The sequence below is a fragment of the Anguilla anguilla genome, chromosome 5 (genome assembly GCF_013347855.1).
Source record: "Anguilla anguilla isolate fAngAng1 chromosome 5, fAngAng1.pri, whole genome shotgun sequence".
NCBI classification, from domain to species: Eukaryota; Metazoa; Chordata; class Actinopteri; order Anguilliformes; family Anguillidae; genus Anguilla; species Anguilla anguilla.
This window is the reverse complement of record NC_049205.1, coordinates 32,446,203-32,463,424: the sequence shown is the minus strand read 5'-3', so window position 1 is coordinate 32,463,424 and position 17,222 is coordinate 32,446,203. Positions and strand designations below refer to the sequence as shown.

Sequence of the window (17,222 nt, the reverse complement as noted above, 5' to 3'; positions counted from 1 at the left end):
GGAGTGGTGCCCGTTCAGTTCACACTGCAACTTTCTAAAGATTTTTCATATTATTTTAGTTTTAGTTTTCAATTGGCCCAGACATTTTTTGTGTGCGATGAGGATATTTTAGATACAGTTCATGATAGCTTTCTGGGTTTACAATGTCTGGTGTAGATGAAAAACACAGTAGAAATTAGTCAGGATGCAGAAATCTTATTGAACTGCATTGACAAAACTGATTTCTTTAAGCAGTTTCAAACTTTTAAAAACAAAGCTAGTTTCCAGTCTTGGTTTAAGGTAACAATTAAGAATTGCTTACATGGATTTAGAAATACTCTACATAAATTCAAAATATGCTCTTACCCAACAATTTTATTTCCACTAATACAACATTTCACCTAAAAATCATACAACATCGGCCTACCACTACTAACATTTTGTCATTTTGTACACCACACTGGTCATGTTTGGTGACATAGATATTTAATTATTCCAAGGCTTTACTTGTAGAACATGCATAATCTGGCATTGATCATTAATTAATGATTTCCTTTACTTTAATGGGGGAAAACAGCTACGAAGGTTACTAGTATACACAATAACTGAACAAGGAGCAGTTGTTCAGTGGTTACTTAAATGTTTACCGAACTTCAGCTTTTCACAAGGCTTTCTAACAGATGCTTCTTCTCCCAAAACTACAGGAACACCCAGTAAGCTACTGATTGGGACATTTTAAAACAAAAAAAACTTTGTGTCACACTATCCCCACCAAATTTTCATAGAATAATTTTTAAAAGCACGTTATATCTGATTTAAAATAACGTCTTCGTTGATATCACAAACTTGTAGTTCAGACTTTGCCTTTACACTAGAAGGCTTTTTCCCCCAGAAACTTCTGAATATGCAACATTCGTCAGTTTTTAGACCAGCTAAGCAGTACTATCATGCATGAGAGATCTTGAACTTTGTAAAAAGTAACCCATTATTTATTCAGATGACTTTAAACTTGTCGACAATGCAGGTTAACAGGAAACTATAGATTATGATGTGTTTAATATTTTACAGAATGCATAATGTACATTCTGGAATGGGTTGCTGTCTCTAATAAGACAGCTTGTATAAAAATGCCTGCACAAGTAGGCTACATATTTTGGTATGTGGTGGACATTAGATAGCCACTATAGAGACACTACTATCATTAGAAATCCTATTTCACAATTATTTTATATAGTGTATGTTATCATAACATTTAGATCCTCCTATTTTTCTGCTGATGTGTCTTCTTCTCCATGTATTACTAAAGCATTAACCAAAACCCAGATTACCATGTGAAATGTTTGAGGTTGGATTGGTGTTGGACAATCCTGATAAGCTGCAATCGAAACCACACTTCAGCTGGGCCCATTCCCATGAAATCAAGGACAGTCCTTAAGAGCAAAGCTTGCATTGCAGATTTGTCATAGAGACAGGCCACTTGGGTGACCAGGGCAGAGGAAGCGCATTCCGTGAGAAGTCTGTGCTGTGTGAACAGCGACCATCCAGACAGATGATGGGGGTATTTACAGAGAGGAAATGGCCATGGCAAACAAACCAGGGGCATGGAAAGGACCAAGCTTCAGTGGCAACTTAATGAACTTACTGAAATGGAAAAAGAAAGATTGGGAGGGGTCGGAAGCACAGTCAAATGCACATACACTAGAAGGCCGGTAACAGGTTTTTTTAGTATCACTGTAGACATTTTCAAACAGTTTTTAATGAACATAGGAAATGACTTCAGTGTTTCCAACTTCCGATGGGTTGAGTGTTTTGTTCACAAATTAACTAGCTAGCTGATGTCAGATACCCTCTGCAGAATTTTCAGAGGCAATGTTTTCTATAAAAATGTCTTAATCAACACTGCTATTGTGTTGTTTAGTGGTAGATTTCTCCCTGCGACCTGGAACCAAACTTAAAGTGAAGTGTTTTCCTCTAAAGAAAAGTGCTAGTACTATTTAGACACCGGTATTACCTACCTCCTTCTAAAACAACACTGATTATGGTATTACCAAAAATAATTCCCTTAGTTATATTTATTACCAAACTTCCCTTTTTATTAACTTTTATTTATAGAGCTTCCCTTTAAACTGGTCATTGGTCTCAACCTATTTTCATTCATTTTCTTTGATTAACAAGGGTGTTGAGGATATGAATAATCCATTGGCAGGTAAACACATACTGTAGATTCTTTCTTCATGATACGAAAATAAAATGTAAATTATATTTTGAAAAATCAGTTTTAATCACTACGTATAGTTAACAAAAATGGCTATTCGTGGTTGTTTCAGTTACAAAATCTGCACATTCCAGTTGCCATGAACATTTTCCCAGTGTGAGTGTGGAGAACGATAAGTAGGCTATGTGTATCCACAACTTCAAATGTCGTCAAAATGTACACAATTTTGCAATGCAAATAAAATTATTGTATTGTTGGCCTATTTACCTAATTGAGAACAGGCTATATATCCTGGCATTGAGCATTATGTGAATGTAATACAATGCGTATATTCAATTAATAACATCAACTTTGACGCTCTGCAAAGGCACTTCTATTTTCAAAATGTAATATCGGTATTGACGGCATGGATAAAACTACACTGGTGTCGGGATGCCAATTTAATATTCATTTCACTCATTCCCTGACTGTTTCTACTGAATGTCTCATATCTCATTTTAGCTTTGTTTGGTTAATTAGGTCAACATATCAATCAATGGTCAATATTCTACTTAATTTACTTGTGATGTGTTGATTATTATGAAGGCTTATTTTACGGAATTGGACCCTCTGACATTTTGTCACATTGGGAAAAACAACTCTGGTTTCATTGTGGTTTCGTATACAACAGTAGCAGCCCGACAGCTTGATTTCTTTATGCAGTTGCAGGCCAATGCTATAATGACACTGTACCTGACTACCTGCCTGATCTCACTGGCACCTTTAGACTAGCTCTCATTCATTGCACTGCTCCAAATCTATTCAAGTAGTTCAGGAAAATGACAAATATGACATTTTTATTTGTGGCCATCTGCAGTACTTTCCAAAATTAAAGTGCATTCATTTTTAGAAATCCTCAAGAAGACTCCTAACTCTCACGCCATTTTGTAAAAGGACAATGCAAGTCCAAAAAGACATTATGACAGTGGCAGCTGCTAATATGAATGAATTTCATTCATTTATAGCAGCACATTTATATTACTCACTGATATTCTGAAATTGTGGTTATCACTGTATTTTATGGTTAGCATGCCGTAACAAACTCATATGGTGACATCCCTGATCAATGCTGGAACGAGTGACATGAAAAAAAAAATCAAGAAATACAAGATGGGTGAGCAAAATGCAAATGGCAAATGCAGTCATGTTGTTAGGGAGAATGAATATTGCTGCCTATGGTAGTGGGGGTTGCAAAAGTGTGTTATGATCCACTTTAATCCAGACACCATTATTTAGGTGCTACATTCATTATGCTTAAAGAGCATTTAGGAAGCCAGGCTAAGAATTGTTGCATGGATTCCTTGAAGATTAGTTTTTAGAACTATTTCTTCGGTTTTGTAGAAGCCAGTGTTCTTTGCTGCTCTTTTCTCTTTGCATGATTGTACTTCATGCAATGCTAAAGCATACATAGCACTGGTTCACAATTTTTATGCGATAAGCCTATATTGGACATTGAAATTTCTCTCCAGTTAGTGTAACACCCAGGGCTAGAGCTGCTTCTGTTATTAAGCTGTACTGTGCCTCAGACATTCATAACCCTTGACCTCACAACACCCTGCAGAGAGATATGGTTCTCTCTTTCCGAGAGTGTGTGAGAGAAAGAGAGCCAGCCGCACATAGTCAACCCATCAAATATTTTGAGGACTTGAACTGAATAGGTCCCAATAATAAACTCATGCTAACTGCAATGTGTGGGGCTTTAAAAATGCTCAAACTAGGTATGAACTGGCATGATAATCATCCAAAGAATATGGCTTCATGCATAATGTAATTATTTTCAATTTATTTTACAACTCTTCCTCAAAATTCCTAACGTCCTGCAAAGACCTGTACTTTATATTTTGACAACATACATACAAATTCGAGAAAACACAATTACAATACATGTAATAACTATGTCCATGTCTACATCTATGTGAATGTGTGGCATTTATTCTTCATTTATTCTTCATGGAATGCAAATATCTGATATAGTGTGGGTTGGTGTTAGTTTAGGGTTAGGGTAAATCTTTTAATAGACATTACAAAGTGTGTAATTAAGAACAATTGATAGCTCATTACAATTCATTGTGAATATGGTTAGAACAAAAACTACACACAGTGGGTCCCTGGACCAAATCTAAAATCCTCTGGGGTAACTTATTTGGGGTGGGGATACTGATAGGCAAATTCATTTTTAAAAATTCTAAAAAATAAAAAATAAAAAGTAAAAGATGGAATGGCATAATGTATGTTTTATTGGCCCAACTATTTGTAGCATCAGCTCTCAACAAATTAATAAAATCATTTCTGAATACATTCCATAGATCAGCAGTGTTGCTAAATATTTACAGAATCCTTTCAGCAGAATATTTGGGATTTCCCATAGTTTTTCTATTTCAAAGCAATCCATCTACAACAATAGAGAACTCTTTCAATAGGTGCAATAGGAATTTTAATTGGCCGCAAATGACACAAGACCTCAGTTAAACTTCTCATACAAAAGATTGCAAAAAAACTTGGTGTCCCCATCACTGCACTGAAGCATCTTTTTTTTTTTTTTTTATTTGGTCCCCCACAGGGCACATCAATGAGACTTTCAGGTACAACCTTCCTGTAAGTCTCAATCCAATTTGTATAGTACAACATGCAAAAAATGTTTTTGTTAATAAAGGCCTAACTGATGCAAAAAAAGTGAGCATTAAATTAAACTTATTCACACCTTGTATTGAAAAACTGGGTGTGAATAAGTCCCCCCCCCCCCCCCCAGCACCAGACCAAGCTCTTTTCTTTGTGTTATGAAAAAAGATTTTTATTAATATAATTGGCAGCTACAAAATTTGAGCCAGTGACACCACATTAACTTCACTTTCAAAGTTACAATCCCTCAAAGTTTGCAATAAACACCACAAATCCCAAAGTAACTGTACCTCTGAGGCTCTATTATACTAATAAAATTTAGAAAGCTACTCTGCACTACAGCCAGACACATTATTTACAATCAATCTGTTGTCTAGGCCTTTTCTCATGTACTATGAGTAATTAAAATTGTCAACAGAAATTCCAAAATATGAAATAGCCTAAATAAATTAACCAATTTATTATTTTACTATTTATTATTTGACTCTAAAAGAAAAAATTATGCTCAAATAAAACATAAATAAACATTAAACTGCACTGTAAAATGAGTTCTCACACAACTCTGAGCTTTTAGTGCTATATAGTTCTGGGACACTGCTCAGGTCCTCACAGAGTGATCTCCTAACTGTCCCCTGCTCCTGACTAAAAGCCAAAGGTGATATATTTTTCTCTGTGAGGGCTTCCAAGCTCTGGAATTCACTCCATGTTAACATTAGAAAGGCAGAGACAGTTGACAGTTTTAAGTCTCTTTTAAAAACGCATTATTTTTGATTAGCCTTCTGTTGAATGTTATTTTCGTTTTTCTTTTTATGTATTTCAATATTCTCTTCTCCTTTTCTATATTGTCCATGTTTTGATGGTATAATTTTACAGTAGTTAGAGCAGCCCTAATTTTGACCACTTTTACATCTTTTTTATTTTATTTTATTTTTTTAATCAGGCTAGATCACAAAAGGTAGGTGCCAAAATAAACACTGTAAAATGAATCACTTGTATAGCCAGTTTTAAAATACACAACATTGTGTATCTGCATGTATGTGTAATTGATGTTATGCTTGACAGATGTCAGAAAATAAAGGTGTGGCACTTTTTGTTAAATATCTGGATGAAACTAGCCTATATAAAACACAGGCTGTTGGAGCAGCCATGCACTTTTATAACCAATGCAGAAGAAGAAGACTGCAAAAGGCACAACTGAAAGAAATAGAAGGCTAGCATTTTTCAAAGATGCTTATTCAGCCATGTTAGGACTTTATTGGAATATGAAGTCCTAACCAAAAGTGTATTTTGCGGTATTTAAATTGTAAATACAGAAAAAAAAGTCTTTCTGTTCTGAAGCTGTTCATGTAGACTGCAGCACGTATCTAGTCCAGGGTAAAAACCATGTCCATCCCATGGTTTTAACTGATGTCCCCATGTCCACAGACATACACACAAGTTGCTAACTCCATAGAGTACCTCTTATGTGACTGACCACAATGACATATGGCACCACCAACAGAAGGCTTGCAGAAAGTGAATGCAACAACAGTAGAACTAGAGCAGAAACAATATAAAACATTTTTCTAAATGTCTTTGGTATCGTCACTGGTGTCATCAGACTTAGCCTAATTTGTTTTGGCAGGTTTCAATCATGCTGTGGCTCAGATAAAAAAAACTAAATTTAGATATCAAACTACCTGGGACTAAACGAGCCAGTGAACTATGCCCCTACTCGATGCATTCGTTTTTTAGTTTAATTAATTGAACAAAGGTTCTGAAAGTCATGAGTGCATCATTGACCCAATATCAACAGGAAAATGGCTCGTGGATTGAGTTATCACAGTTATGAGGAATATCAGAGCACTTAACTGTGGAATGTAGGCCAACACAATGCTTATGGAATCCTTACACTTTAAGGAGTGCAAAGTTCTTCAAACTGAGAATGCCAGGATATGCAAAAGCTAACACTAGACTGCAGTTCTAAATAGTATGTCGTAAAACTTCTATGTTGTTGTAATACTATTAATATCAAAATACCAGCAACTGCTAAGTGGGAAGATCTTTATATTCATAAATAATGTTAATGCAACTTAAAGGTTTTGCATTTGTGTTTATTACCATTAAATCTCCTAATGTTCCATTGTAAAGCTCCGCTGGTGTTCATATTTTACTTCATTCTCCTACTTCCTTTGCCTTTAACGTATGCCACAAGCCTTATTTGAAGCCTTGAATGCCTCCCAAGTATATCATTAACCAGAACATTGTGAAACCTTTCAGTCAGTTTACTGGTACATACCTATTACCCATGAAATCCTTATGTCAGTTTTTTTCCCCATTGGAAAGTAATGATTAATGAGGCTAGTACATGCAGAATTGGTATGGCATGGCCCAAACACTATAGCAGTTGGGCAAGCACAGACACAATGTTGACACTGCACAAGGAACATGAAAGCAAAACAGCAAGTGGGTGGTCTTTTGTTATTATCTACATAAATAGCTGCAAGCTTTTCATGCATACAATGCTTGTGAACATAAAAGCAGGCTAGCAGCAGTACATTTTTTAAGTACAAAAATTGGATCGAGGCTCATTAATACAATTATGGAATTTACCTAGATCACACATCCTTGGTAGTAGCAAATTTTAATATTTAAATATTTTTTATCCAAATGCACAAAGCAAGATGAAGTGCCATAAAAGTGGGTGTGCCAAATGCAAATCATAATGTATTATCAGGTGCTTCTGGACAAAACAGCTCAACGCTACAAATGGAACACTGACTCTTACATCCTGGAAGTTTTAGAATCGGACCTCTAACATTATCTGGAAATAGAACTACTGCATATTAAGCAACTAGGCTATCTGCTTCATTCAGCCATGTCAATTTTATCCAATATGTCGGACAAAACAGAAATGTTCTATCAGTGTTCAGGTGGATTAGACAGGCTACTCTAGATTCGTCTCAAGAACTCCTCTTGGGTATTGGGCAATTACACAGTCCGCACAAAATGTGTTTTTATTGATTTAACACTACCATTGTAATGTAGCCTAAACAGTAAATTCTCACTGCTGACACTTTTCTCTGAGAAGAGTAGCCTAACAGAAAACACCATGTAATAAGATAGTTACGTTTTATGTAACTAACGAACTTCTCACGGACTACCTTGACATGGTTTAGTGGCATGAATATATAGCCTACACAAGAAGCTTATCGCCGACATTATGCAAAGCCAGGTGCGTATTGTTCACATGCATGCTACTTCCTGAGATCTTCAGTTTGAGGATCAAAAACTGATCAACATTTCAGTGATTTAATAAAAACATGAGCATATAAAATACTTCCAGACAACGACAGAAAGTCTATATTTGGAATTTGCATAATATTCTTACATTCTTACAGTCCTATTAGAGATGTTAAAGCAGCAAGTTGCTCGCTAACGAGCGTCTATTACGATTGATGCTAACAGAATGTTGCCATTTGGGTTTCATGCTTTTTGGAGGAAAGTCAAAATGATGCTGTAGAATTAGCCTGCACACCTAACGTTGGTGGCTACAAAGTGTGCACACGCATAATAATCTACCAAACATTAACCAGAATCTAAACAATATAACGTAGCCTATAGCTTATCCGCTGCAGCTCCTCCGTATGTAGACAAAGTTCAGTGCAGTTGACTTTGACATCATGCAAAAGCTATAGCCTATTATAAATAAGTGGTGTTCACCGTAATTACAGTAAAATAAAATAAAATAATTTGTGTTTACCTGAAAAGATAAGAAGGCCTTCGATTCTTTTGCGAACCTACGGTCAGTCAATATAGGAAAAGTCAACCAAACTGACGCCCCGTGCAGCTTAGCTTGTACGGCTGCGCTTGAACTGCTTCTCGACTATATCGATTGTAGCCTAGTCTTCCAAGCTACTGTCAAACCTATTTAAATAGTGTAAAAACCTAAAATGTGAGGCCTTTGGTGCAACAACATTTGGAAGTCAACTAAATAGACTATAGTCTACGAAAGTAGCATCTGAAATTATAAAGAAGAGTTACTTACAGATAGTACGTGAAAGCGCTTAGTCCAGTTGGTACGGCGGCGAGTCCTTTACCGGAGCAATCAGCACCCCCGTCTCCGTCGCAGCGACACGAAGTCGAGCAAAGAGCTGGAGTAGATTGCCCTTGTCCTCCAGCACTGCCACATATTAAATACCACCCCGACAATAATACCCGAATGATCAACAAGCGCATTTTCGTATTTGGCTTTGGTAAAAACAAACAGAGCCTCTTCTTTCTCAATTTAAAAACAACCGTAGATTTGGTTTCCCTTGAATTCGGCTAAAGAAGTCCAGAAAATATACTGCACGACCTTTCAAACAGGTTAATTCATCTGTACCAATGTTTCGCAGGAAAATTCATGAGTTCCTTTAGCTAGCTAGCAACTCATAAATCATCAAAAATGAAAATCCATGTTCACGATCCAGCCTGCGCAGAAAGAAACACATAATCCCTTTTCACTCCTCTCCGGACCTTCACGTTGTTATAAACAGAAGGGTAACAGAATCTTAGCCCAGAATATTCGTAATGTGTCCGTTTAGCTATGTTAAATCCACGCAGAGTGGAGGGTCCGTAAGACCAAGCGGCACCACGGTAAACAGATCAACACCTTTCGCTTTTTTACGTTTTCGGTGTCCCATTAAAGCTGGAACCAGGCTTCTTGGAGTTCCCTTGAATTCAACAACCCGTACACTGATTTGAACGGCGACAAAATAAGAAGAGGTACCGTATTCGCGCCCTCTTTTCTTCTCGTGATTTGTTCTGCGAAAACACAGTCAGCTTTCAGCCATTCCTCACGTTTCCTCCCCTCGCTCCTTCGGTACCAGCCTCACAACCCCGCTAGTTCTCGCTCACTCGCTGGAAACCCTGCGGGACAGTGAGCAACACGACCTGCTGAATATGTAAATTAAAACCTACATATTAATGAATTGTTGACGTCACTCATTGGCAAACGAGTTGGTACACAGTTATATGTGTGGAGGAATCATTATATGACAGTAGTAGCCTATCCGGTGCATGAATGGTTCACATCCAGACACTTTGACATCCTGAAGTGAGAGAAGTAGGGTACAGATCACGGTCCAATGCAGGTTTCACCCATTGATGCGTCATACATTTATTCTGACCTGGAAACATCTTGTTAATTAATTTATTTATTTATTTATTTATTTATTTATTTATTTATTTATTTATTTCTCACAAGCCTAGAACTCTCCTACACTGTTTTCAGTTTTCAACATGTTATTTATTTATTTATTTATTTATTTGTTTGTTTGTTTGATAAGCAAATAGTAGCAAAGCAAAACAGTAGCTATAGGCCTTTGACCTAAAATATAGAATTTGAGAAATCTTGTACATTTTAAATCTGTAACAGACGAAGATTATTCAAGCACATATTGATCAGAAGAACCTTGCTTCAAAATTTGTGAAGGAATAAAAAGCAAAACACTCAAGCGTATATAAGTGTAATTCCATGTATCATAGAATCACAGTCACACATTGCTTTTTTCTTTATGATATTTGCATTTCCGTTTCTCCGTATGTAGTCCTATACACTGTCCCATGTCCTGCTGTGATTATTGTTGCCATTACAATTTGCAATTAAAATGTTGTTGGAGAAAACACTACACAAGATATTTAGACACACTGGAGAAGATTTAGAAAATGTTTCTTAGAGCAGGTGACTATGTTATAATATTTGCAGCTGAAACATTATATTGTAACGCTGTGACTTTTTTCACAAGAGAAGGAGGCTCAGAGGCAATGATAACATGCAATAATGATTGTTTTTATTGCCTATAATTTCACAGGCAAAGGTTAAAAGAATTGGGTGGTGCCACTGACTCACTAACACTAATTTCTGCTTTAAAGACCCGACCCCACACACACTGAACGTAACTCTCCATTATCATAAAACAACACACTCCGCCCAAAATGGTTGTCCTTCTCCCCTAATCCCCCTAAACTAATCTAAATCCTTAATTACTCCAGCCTTGACACCGCCCCCCAATCAATAAAACATAAAACATGTAACTGTACATGACTGACAGAACGCACACAGACTGGAGAAGGAGGGGTGACACGCACACAAGGTGGGGGGGGGGGGGGGGGGGGGGGGGGGAGTCCACAGCATTATAGAGGTGGCCTGCTGTGCTACAATATGTTTGGCAATGGCACAAATATTCTGAAAGGGTTTATTATTACATTTTTTAACTTTAGGATAAAGCGCAAGAAGCAAAGTATAAAATTATGTGTAAAACAAAGTATCAATCAGTTTAAGAAATTACTGAGTCATTTACAGCTCCATAATGTTTGGGGCAAAGACATATTTTTCTTGATTTGACACTGTATTCCACTTCTTTTGCAATCAAACAATTCGCATGTGGTTAAAGTTCAAATTCCCAGGTTTTATTTTTATACATTGGTTTTACCACTTTTTAGCCCTTATTTAGCCCCTTATTTCAGGGCACCATAATTGGGACATACTAATGCTATGTAAATGAAATTAGCCATGTTTAGTACTTTGTCACTTATCCTTTGCATGCAATGACTGCTTGAAGTCTGTGACCCATACACCACCAGATGCTGAGTATGTTCCCTGTGATGTTTGCCAGGCCTGTACTGCAGCCATATTCAGCTCCTGTTTGTTTTGGGGGCTAGTTGCCTTAAGTTTTCTCTTCAGTATATGAACACGTACAATTGGAGTCAGATCGAGTTCATGACTTGACCAGTCAAAAAACTCCAGTTTTTTGGTTTGAAAAACTTTTTTGTTCCTTTAGCATTATGTTTTGTATAATTGTCTGGTTGTATGCTGTAGGATGATGCACTGTCCAGTGAGTTTGGAGGAACTTGCTTGAAGTTGAGCACACAAGATGCTTCTGTACCCATCAGAATTCATTCTGCTATCAACGATTAACATCATTAATGAAGACAAGTGTACATTTTGGCAGCCATACAGTACATGCCCAAAACACCCCCACCACTATGTTTCACAGATGGAGAGTGAATCTTGGTCTCATCTATCTACAAGACCCTTTTCCAGAACTCTGCAGGCTCTTTTAGGTACTCCTTAACAAACTGTATCCTGGTCATTATGTTTTAACGGCTTGCTAGTTCTTTGCATCTTGCAGTTTAGCCTCTGTATTTTTGTTCGTAAAGTCTTCTGCAGACAGTCACTAACACATCTACGCCTGCCTCCTGAAGAGTGTTTCTGGTTTGTTTGGTAAGCCAAAGGCTTGGCCTATGTCTCTGACACTTTTTCTTCTCGGCCCCATAATGGCATCCTTGACTTTCATTGGCACAACTCTGGTTCTCATGCTGACAAACACCAGTAACCAGTGTTCAAATTACGGTGGGGATTGGGGGGGTCTGACCCCCCTAATTAAGACTTGGACCCCCCCAAAAGAGGTGAAAACAACAGGTCGGGGGGGGTCGAAACATTTATATATCCTTCTTACCTGTAATCGTAAATATTACAATATATTTCCCATTAGTGGTGTCACTAGGGTTGGTGTCTAGTGATGCCACTGATGGGAAATATATTGTAATATTACGTGTGTATGCAACGGTGAAACAGACAACAATGATAATTTTTCTGGAAAATTGTTAAGTAAACAATGAACATTCCATCAATGTTTCTTCAACTGCATTGTTGGGACTAAAACTACTATGGATTTTGTTTGCTGGACTCTTGCCGTGATAAGGATACTGACTTCATTGTGATTTGTTTCATTTTTTTTGTCTTCATGAATGCATAGAAGGTGAGGAAAGGACTGTTTTGCCTCCCCTCACATGTTACAAAATAAGGAACCATTGTTGCTTAAACAATGGCATTGTAAAATTTCAAACAGTATATTTTGTGACCAGAATGATTGAAAAATTTCACAGTAAAAGACAGAATGAATGCAAATAAACCCACACCGACTTGAATATGGTTTGCAGTTTGATGCTAAACATATTATTTAGACAAGTGATTATATTGACATTTCAACAAAAACATTTTCAAACATATAAAAATGACAAGGTACTCACACATACAAAGAATTGTCTATAAGTCATTCATTAAAACTTGCTAAATCTAGGCCTGTCATTAAAAGCATTGATATCAAAATTGGGGCAAGTTACAACAAATAATAATGGCTATTATATTAATATTAATATTAGCTCACAGAAATTAATCAAGCTGTATGATACCCAGTGTTAAAAAAATGCTACCCAGTCTTTCCTAAATGATTTCATGTAACTTAGGCCTATTTATTTATTTTTTTAAATCTTGCTATCTGAAACAGATGTGGTCCAATGGTGAGAATTATTGAATGTGAGACTGGAGCATTTGTGATGATGAAATTGGCAGGATAACGAAGTTGAAAAATGCAAAATAATCCAAGTTTGGGGCTTTATTGTGTGGACATGTGAAGTTTTATGCGAATTATCTGTGTTTACATGACATCAGAAGGCAAAGAAATTAACATTCTTAAGGGCTGAGGGTCTGTGGTCTTTGTGGTTACTTCTGTGGGAAACTCTAAAAAGTGCCAAGCTCTCAGTGCTGTATGTGTATGGGGCATGCTTTACAAAGCTGTAACTTACCTGCCATCCCTATATCCTGTCATGCTAGGTTTAAATCAATTCTAGTATGGTCAGAAAATAATGTGTACACTGTATCCAAATCTAACATCAAACATTGTAATAAACTGCCTTCATACTATAAAATGCATATTTTATGAATGCAATATGTGAATACCATATTGGAAAATCAGAATTCATTATTTTTTAATTTTCTATAAATTAGCTGAATAAGTCATGAACAATTGAATAATGGAAAAATAATAATCTAATATTATATAGCAGCCTGTTTATTACAAGTGCAATTCTGTATATGAAATATTTTGCTTAACTGTGAAGGTTGATTTTGAGTATGGGTTTACTTACATTTATCTGTAATGATTTGACATGCAATATCATCATTTTATGATTATGGAGTCTTTGTTGGAGGACAGTTGTAAGCTTGCAGAGCATATCCAAGACATAGGGGTGTGTTTTTTGTATCAGATAGTAATAAAATGTGTATTTTACATGTGGAAATAACTCTAAAAATAAAATAAAATAAAAAGATAAGAAAAATACAAAAGAATCAGTTTTGAATTTCAGTATTTAAAAAAAAAAAGATTAATACATTAATTGTGAGAATTCAACAGTGAATATGTATGCATCCAAAGACACGTATATGATCAGAAAGAAAGAAAAGGACTGAACAAGTAGTTAAATTTAATGCAAATAGAATTAGCAAAACTTGTTTTAGTCTATGTTGGGTGAAAAGAGACTCGCACAACTTGTTATGATAGATTGTTTTAAATTAAATAGCTTGAGCTGAAATATATTTACATGGCAAATATCCGGACAGTGTCTTTCAAAATGGATTTATCATAGCTGTGTCAAGGAGACATAAGAAAGGAATCAATCCAAAGTAATTTATTAATTCCACAATGCATTTATAGTGTAACATCTGTGGATTTGGAGGAACATGTCTGTCAGTGGTTCGTTCTCAGTATTTGAATAAATGAGGAAAAATGTTCACTCTTTCCCTGCCTTATAGAAAGAGACAGTCAGAACCATGTCAATGTAATATTAGATGTGGTCAATAGACAGACTGTGATTTTGGTGATGTAGGCAACAGATCATGAGAAAAACTCAAGGATAGTGAAGATTGCTTAATATATCAGTATCAAAATTTCAAGTAACTAGCTGCCTATCATATTTACTGTATGTTTGGGATTGACAGTTTACTCAATCGGATGTTTAATGGGTTAATGACTTTGATCTTTGTTTGAAAGCTATGCTAAACCTAAAATGTTAAGACACAATGAAGGATTTCAGAGCACATCACCACAGAGAAGAATCAGTCTTGGAATGTGCATTCAGTAGAAGACATACAGATGCACTGTATTGTTGTACATTTATCCTTCGTTCGTACTCAATGTCATATAAAGGCAATTCAAATAATGTTCTTATAATTCAAATAAATTATGTTACAATGTACTTATAATTCAAATAAATGACTCTTTTACATCTGTTAATCAAATGGAAAACAGTTTAGGCAATTGAATGGCTCAATAAATCAAATGTCACAATTTCACTCAAGCCAAAAACACATTTTTTTCAGAACCTTCATAAAGATTAGCGGTACACATGCACTCTAAATTGATGATAATTTTGTGTTGAGGGGTCATTAGAATGAGATGTCTCTAGAAGTCTGGGAAGTGTACAGTTTAATTCAGCAACTAACAACACCCGAGGTAGTAACAGTTAAGTAAATATTACAAAAAGCTGATAATGATGCATGGCACAAAACTGCAAAAAAATAATGGAAATGCAATGAAAGATTTCTTTTTCAAGTTTAAAAACAAGCAAAGGCACAAAAAGTGGTTCTGGTTTCTCAATGTAAATTCTAATTTTGAAGAGTTACTGTACTTCAGGGCTGTTTAGCTGTGGCCCAGAGGCAGCATACTCTGACCAATGAAGGAAAAGAAGTATTATCTCATTACAACTGATGCAGTTTACAGATGCAATTACAACTGTTTTATGACCAAGTCTGCATCTGCACAGTGAGAGCTTGCAAATAGTGAACGAAAATGGAAACTCCAAAGTCCCATTATACTTATTAGGATGTTAGTCCACTGAGTGTGGCCAGCTGAGTTTGCATGCACTAAGGCATGGTCTGCCGTCATTTGTAATTTTGTGGGAGGAATAAAAAGCCACTTTTCCATCAATCTACGTTGTGGTACTCAGAGGCTGCCATTCATTGAACCCCTAGCGGTGACCCCATTGCCACTCTGTTTAGTGACTAGCTGGCTGATTTTTTCTGGGGCAAGGTTATGTGCACATTTAAACAACAGTTAAATCATATAATTTACATAAATTGTAAACAGGACTCGGCTCAAAATGGATCCTTGAGGAACACCTTTTGTTATTGGTAAAGACTTATCAGGATATTTCCCAGTTTCACAGTCCCTCAGAGAGGCAATTCCAAAACCAGGTTCAAGCATTTGAATCAAAAACAACAATTTGTAGTCTCTGCAAAAGCAATGGGTGGTCAACAGTGTCAAATGCTTTAAAGAGTGCAACAAAAAGTGCAGCACTGTTATCTCTTATCTGCTGCAGAGAAATTACCAAAGTGATTGCAGATATGGCACTATGGCCAGCTCTAAAGCCAGATTGATGAGGGCTCAAAATTGAATTTCTGTAGAAAAATACATTGAGTTAAATATTTGTCAGCAATTAGAAAATATTTGCTAAGCATGACAGTTTTGGATATTGTTCTATAGTTATTATTCTAAAGCACCAACCTAAAGTATTGGCCCAATTGTAACACATGGTGGCACTACAGAGCATAATATATTTTTAAAAAAGAGATTTGAAATGTGAAATTTTCTGTAGTGATCAGCTTCCTCATCTGGAACATATATCTGTGTTTTATTTGTTGCCACCATCTTCGTGGTGGAAAATGCTATTAGCCATTTTCCTCTGTCCCCAGTTCTGTCCTAACCACACTGGTGAGACCTATGAAACTTGTGCAGGGGTATCAGGTACCTACCTTTGGCCACTGAAAGATTTTGGCACTGGATGGCCCCTTATGTGGCATATAATTGGCTGTGTGTGCTTGGGCCCCGTGTATTGCTGCTTGCAGCTATATTTTTAAACTGTAATTTATCATGGAAACTAGCCAGACTAATGGAGTTGTAGCTTTATACCCTGTGAAAGAAGTTGTGTTGTTAGTCTTCACTTATCAGTCAGTTCTAATCTTTAGCAGCTGTTTTAAATTATTATTATTATTATTATTGTTATTATTATTATTATTATTATTATTGTTATTAGGCTGCAAGACATATCTGAGCTCTTCTGCTATGACATACTACATGGAGTAGCCAATACAGCACATTCCTTTCAATTGCAGTTTCATAGGCACAATCACCATAAAATTATATGATTTTCAGAAATGAAACGCAAACAACACACAATTCCATGCCTTACAAATAAATCTATAGAACTTGTGAATGTGTTCCAAGTTTTCTTGATTAAAAGTTTTTTTCTTTTGTTTGTGGCAAAAGAAGTTTAGCCTTTTAAGGAAAATAATAAAAGGTTATTAAATTATTTACATTTAGCTTTAAACATAAATTGTTTAATACCTCTACTGTGTTTAAAGGAACAATGTGGTACCTGGATTATTTATTTTAAGAACAATGCTCTGCACATTAATCTTTCCACTGGTTTTTGGTAAATTAAAATTTCATGAGCAGGAAATTTGGATAAAGCAATTATTGTAGAGGTATGGTGAAGCATATGAAAATGT

At 36.1% G+C, this 17,222-nt stretch overlaps 1 protein-coding gene across 1 annotated transcript in view; it reads right to left on the bottom strand.

Annotated features, from left to right (window-relative positions):
- The window catches only part of lgr4 (leucine-rich repeat containing G protein-coupled receptor 4), a 78,943-nt gene extending 69,074 nt beyond the window's left edge, over nucleotides 1-9,869 (bottom strand). The window contains exon 1 of the mRNA XM_035418189.1: nucleotides 8,880-9,869. Within this exon, the coding sequence (XP_035274080.1) occupies nucleotides 8,880-9,070 (191 nt within the window). The 5' untranslated portion in view covers nucleotides 9,071-9,869. The remainder of the gene's footprint in view (nucleotides 1-8,879) is intronic.
- Between the last annotated feature and the right edge of the window lie 7,353 nt (nucleotides 9,870-17,222).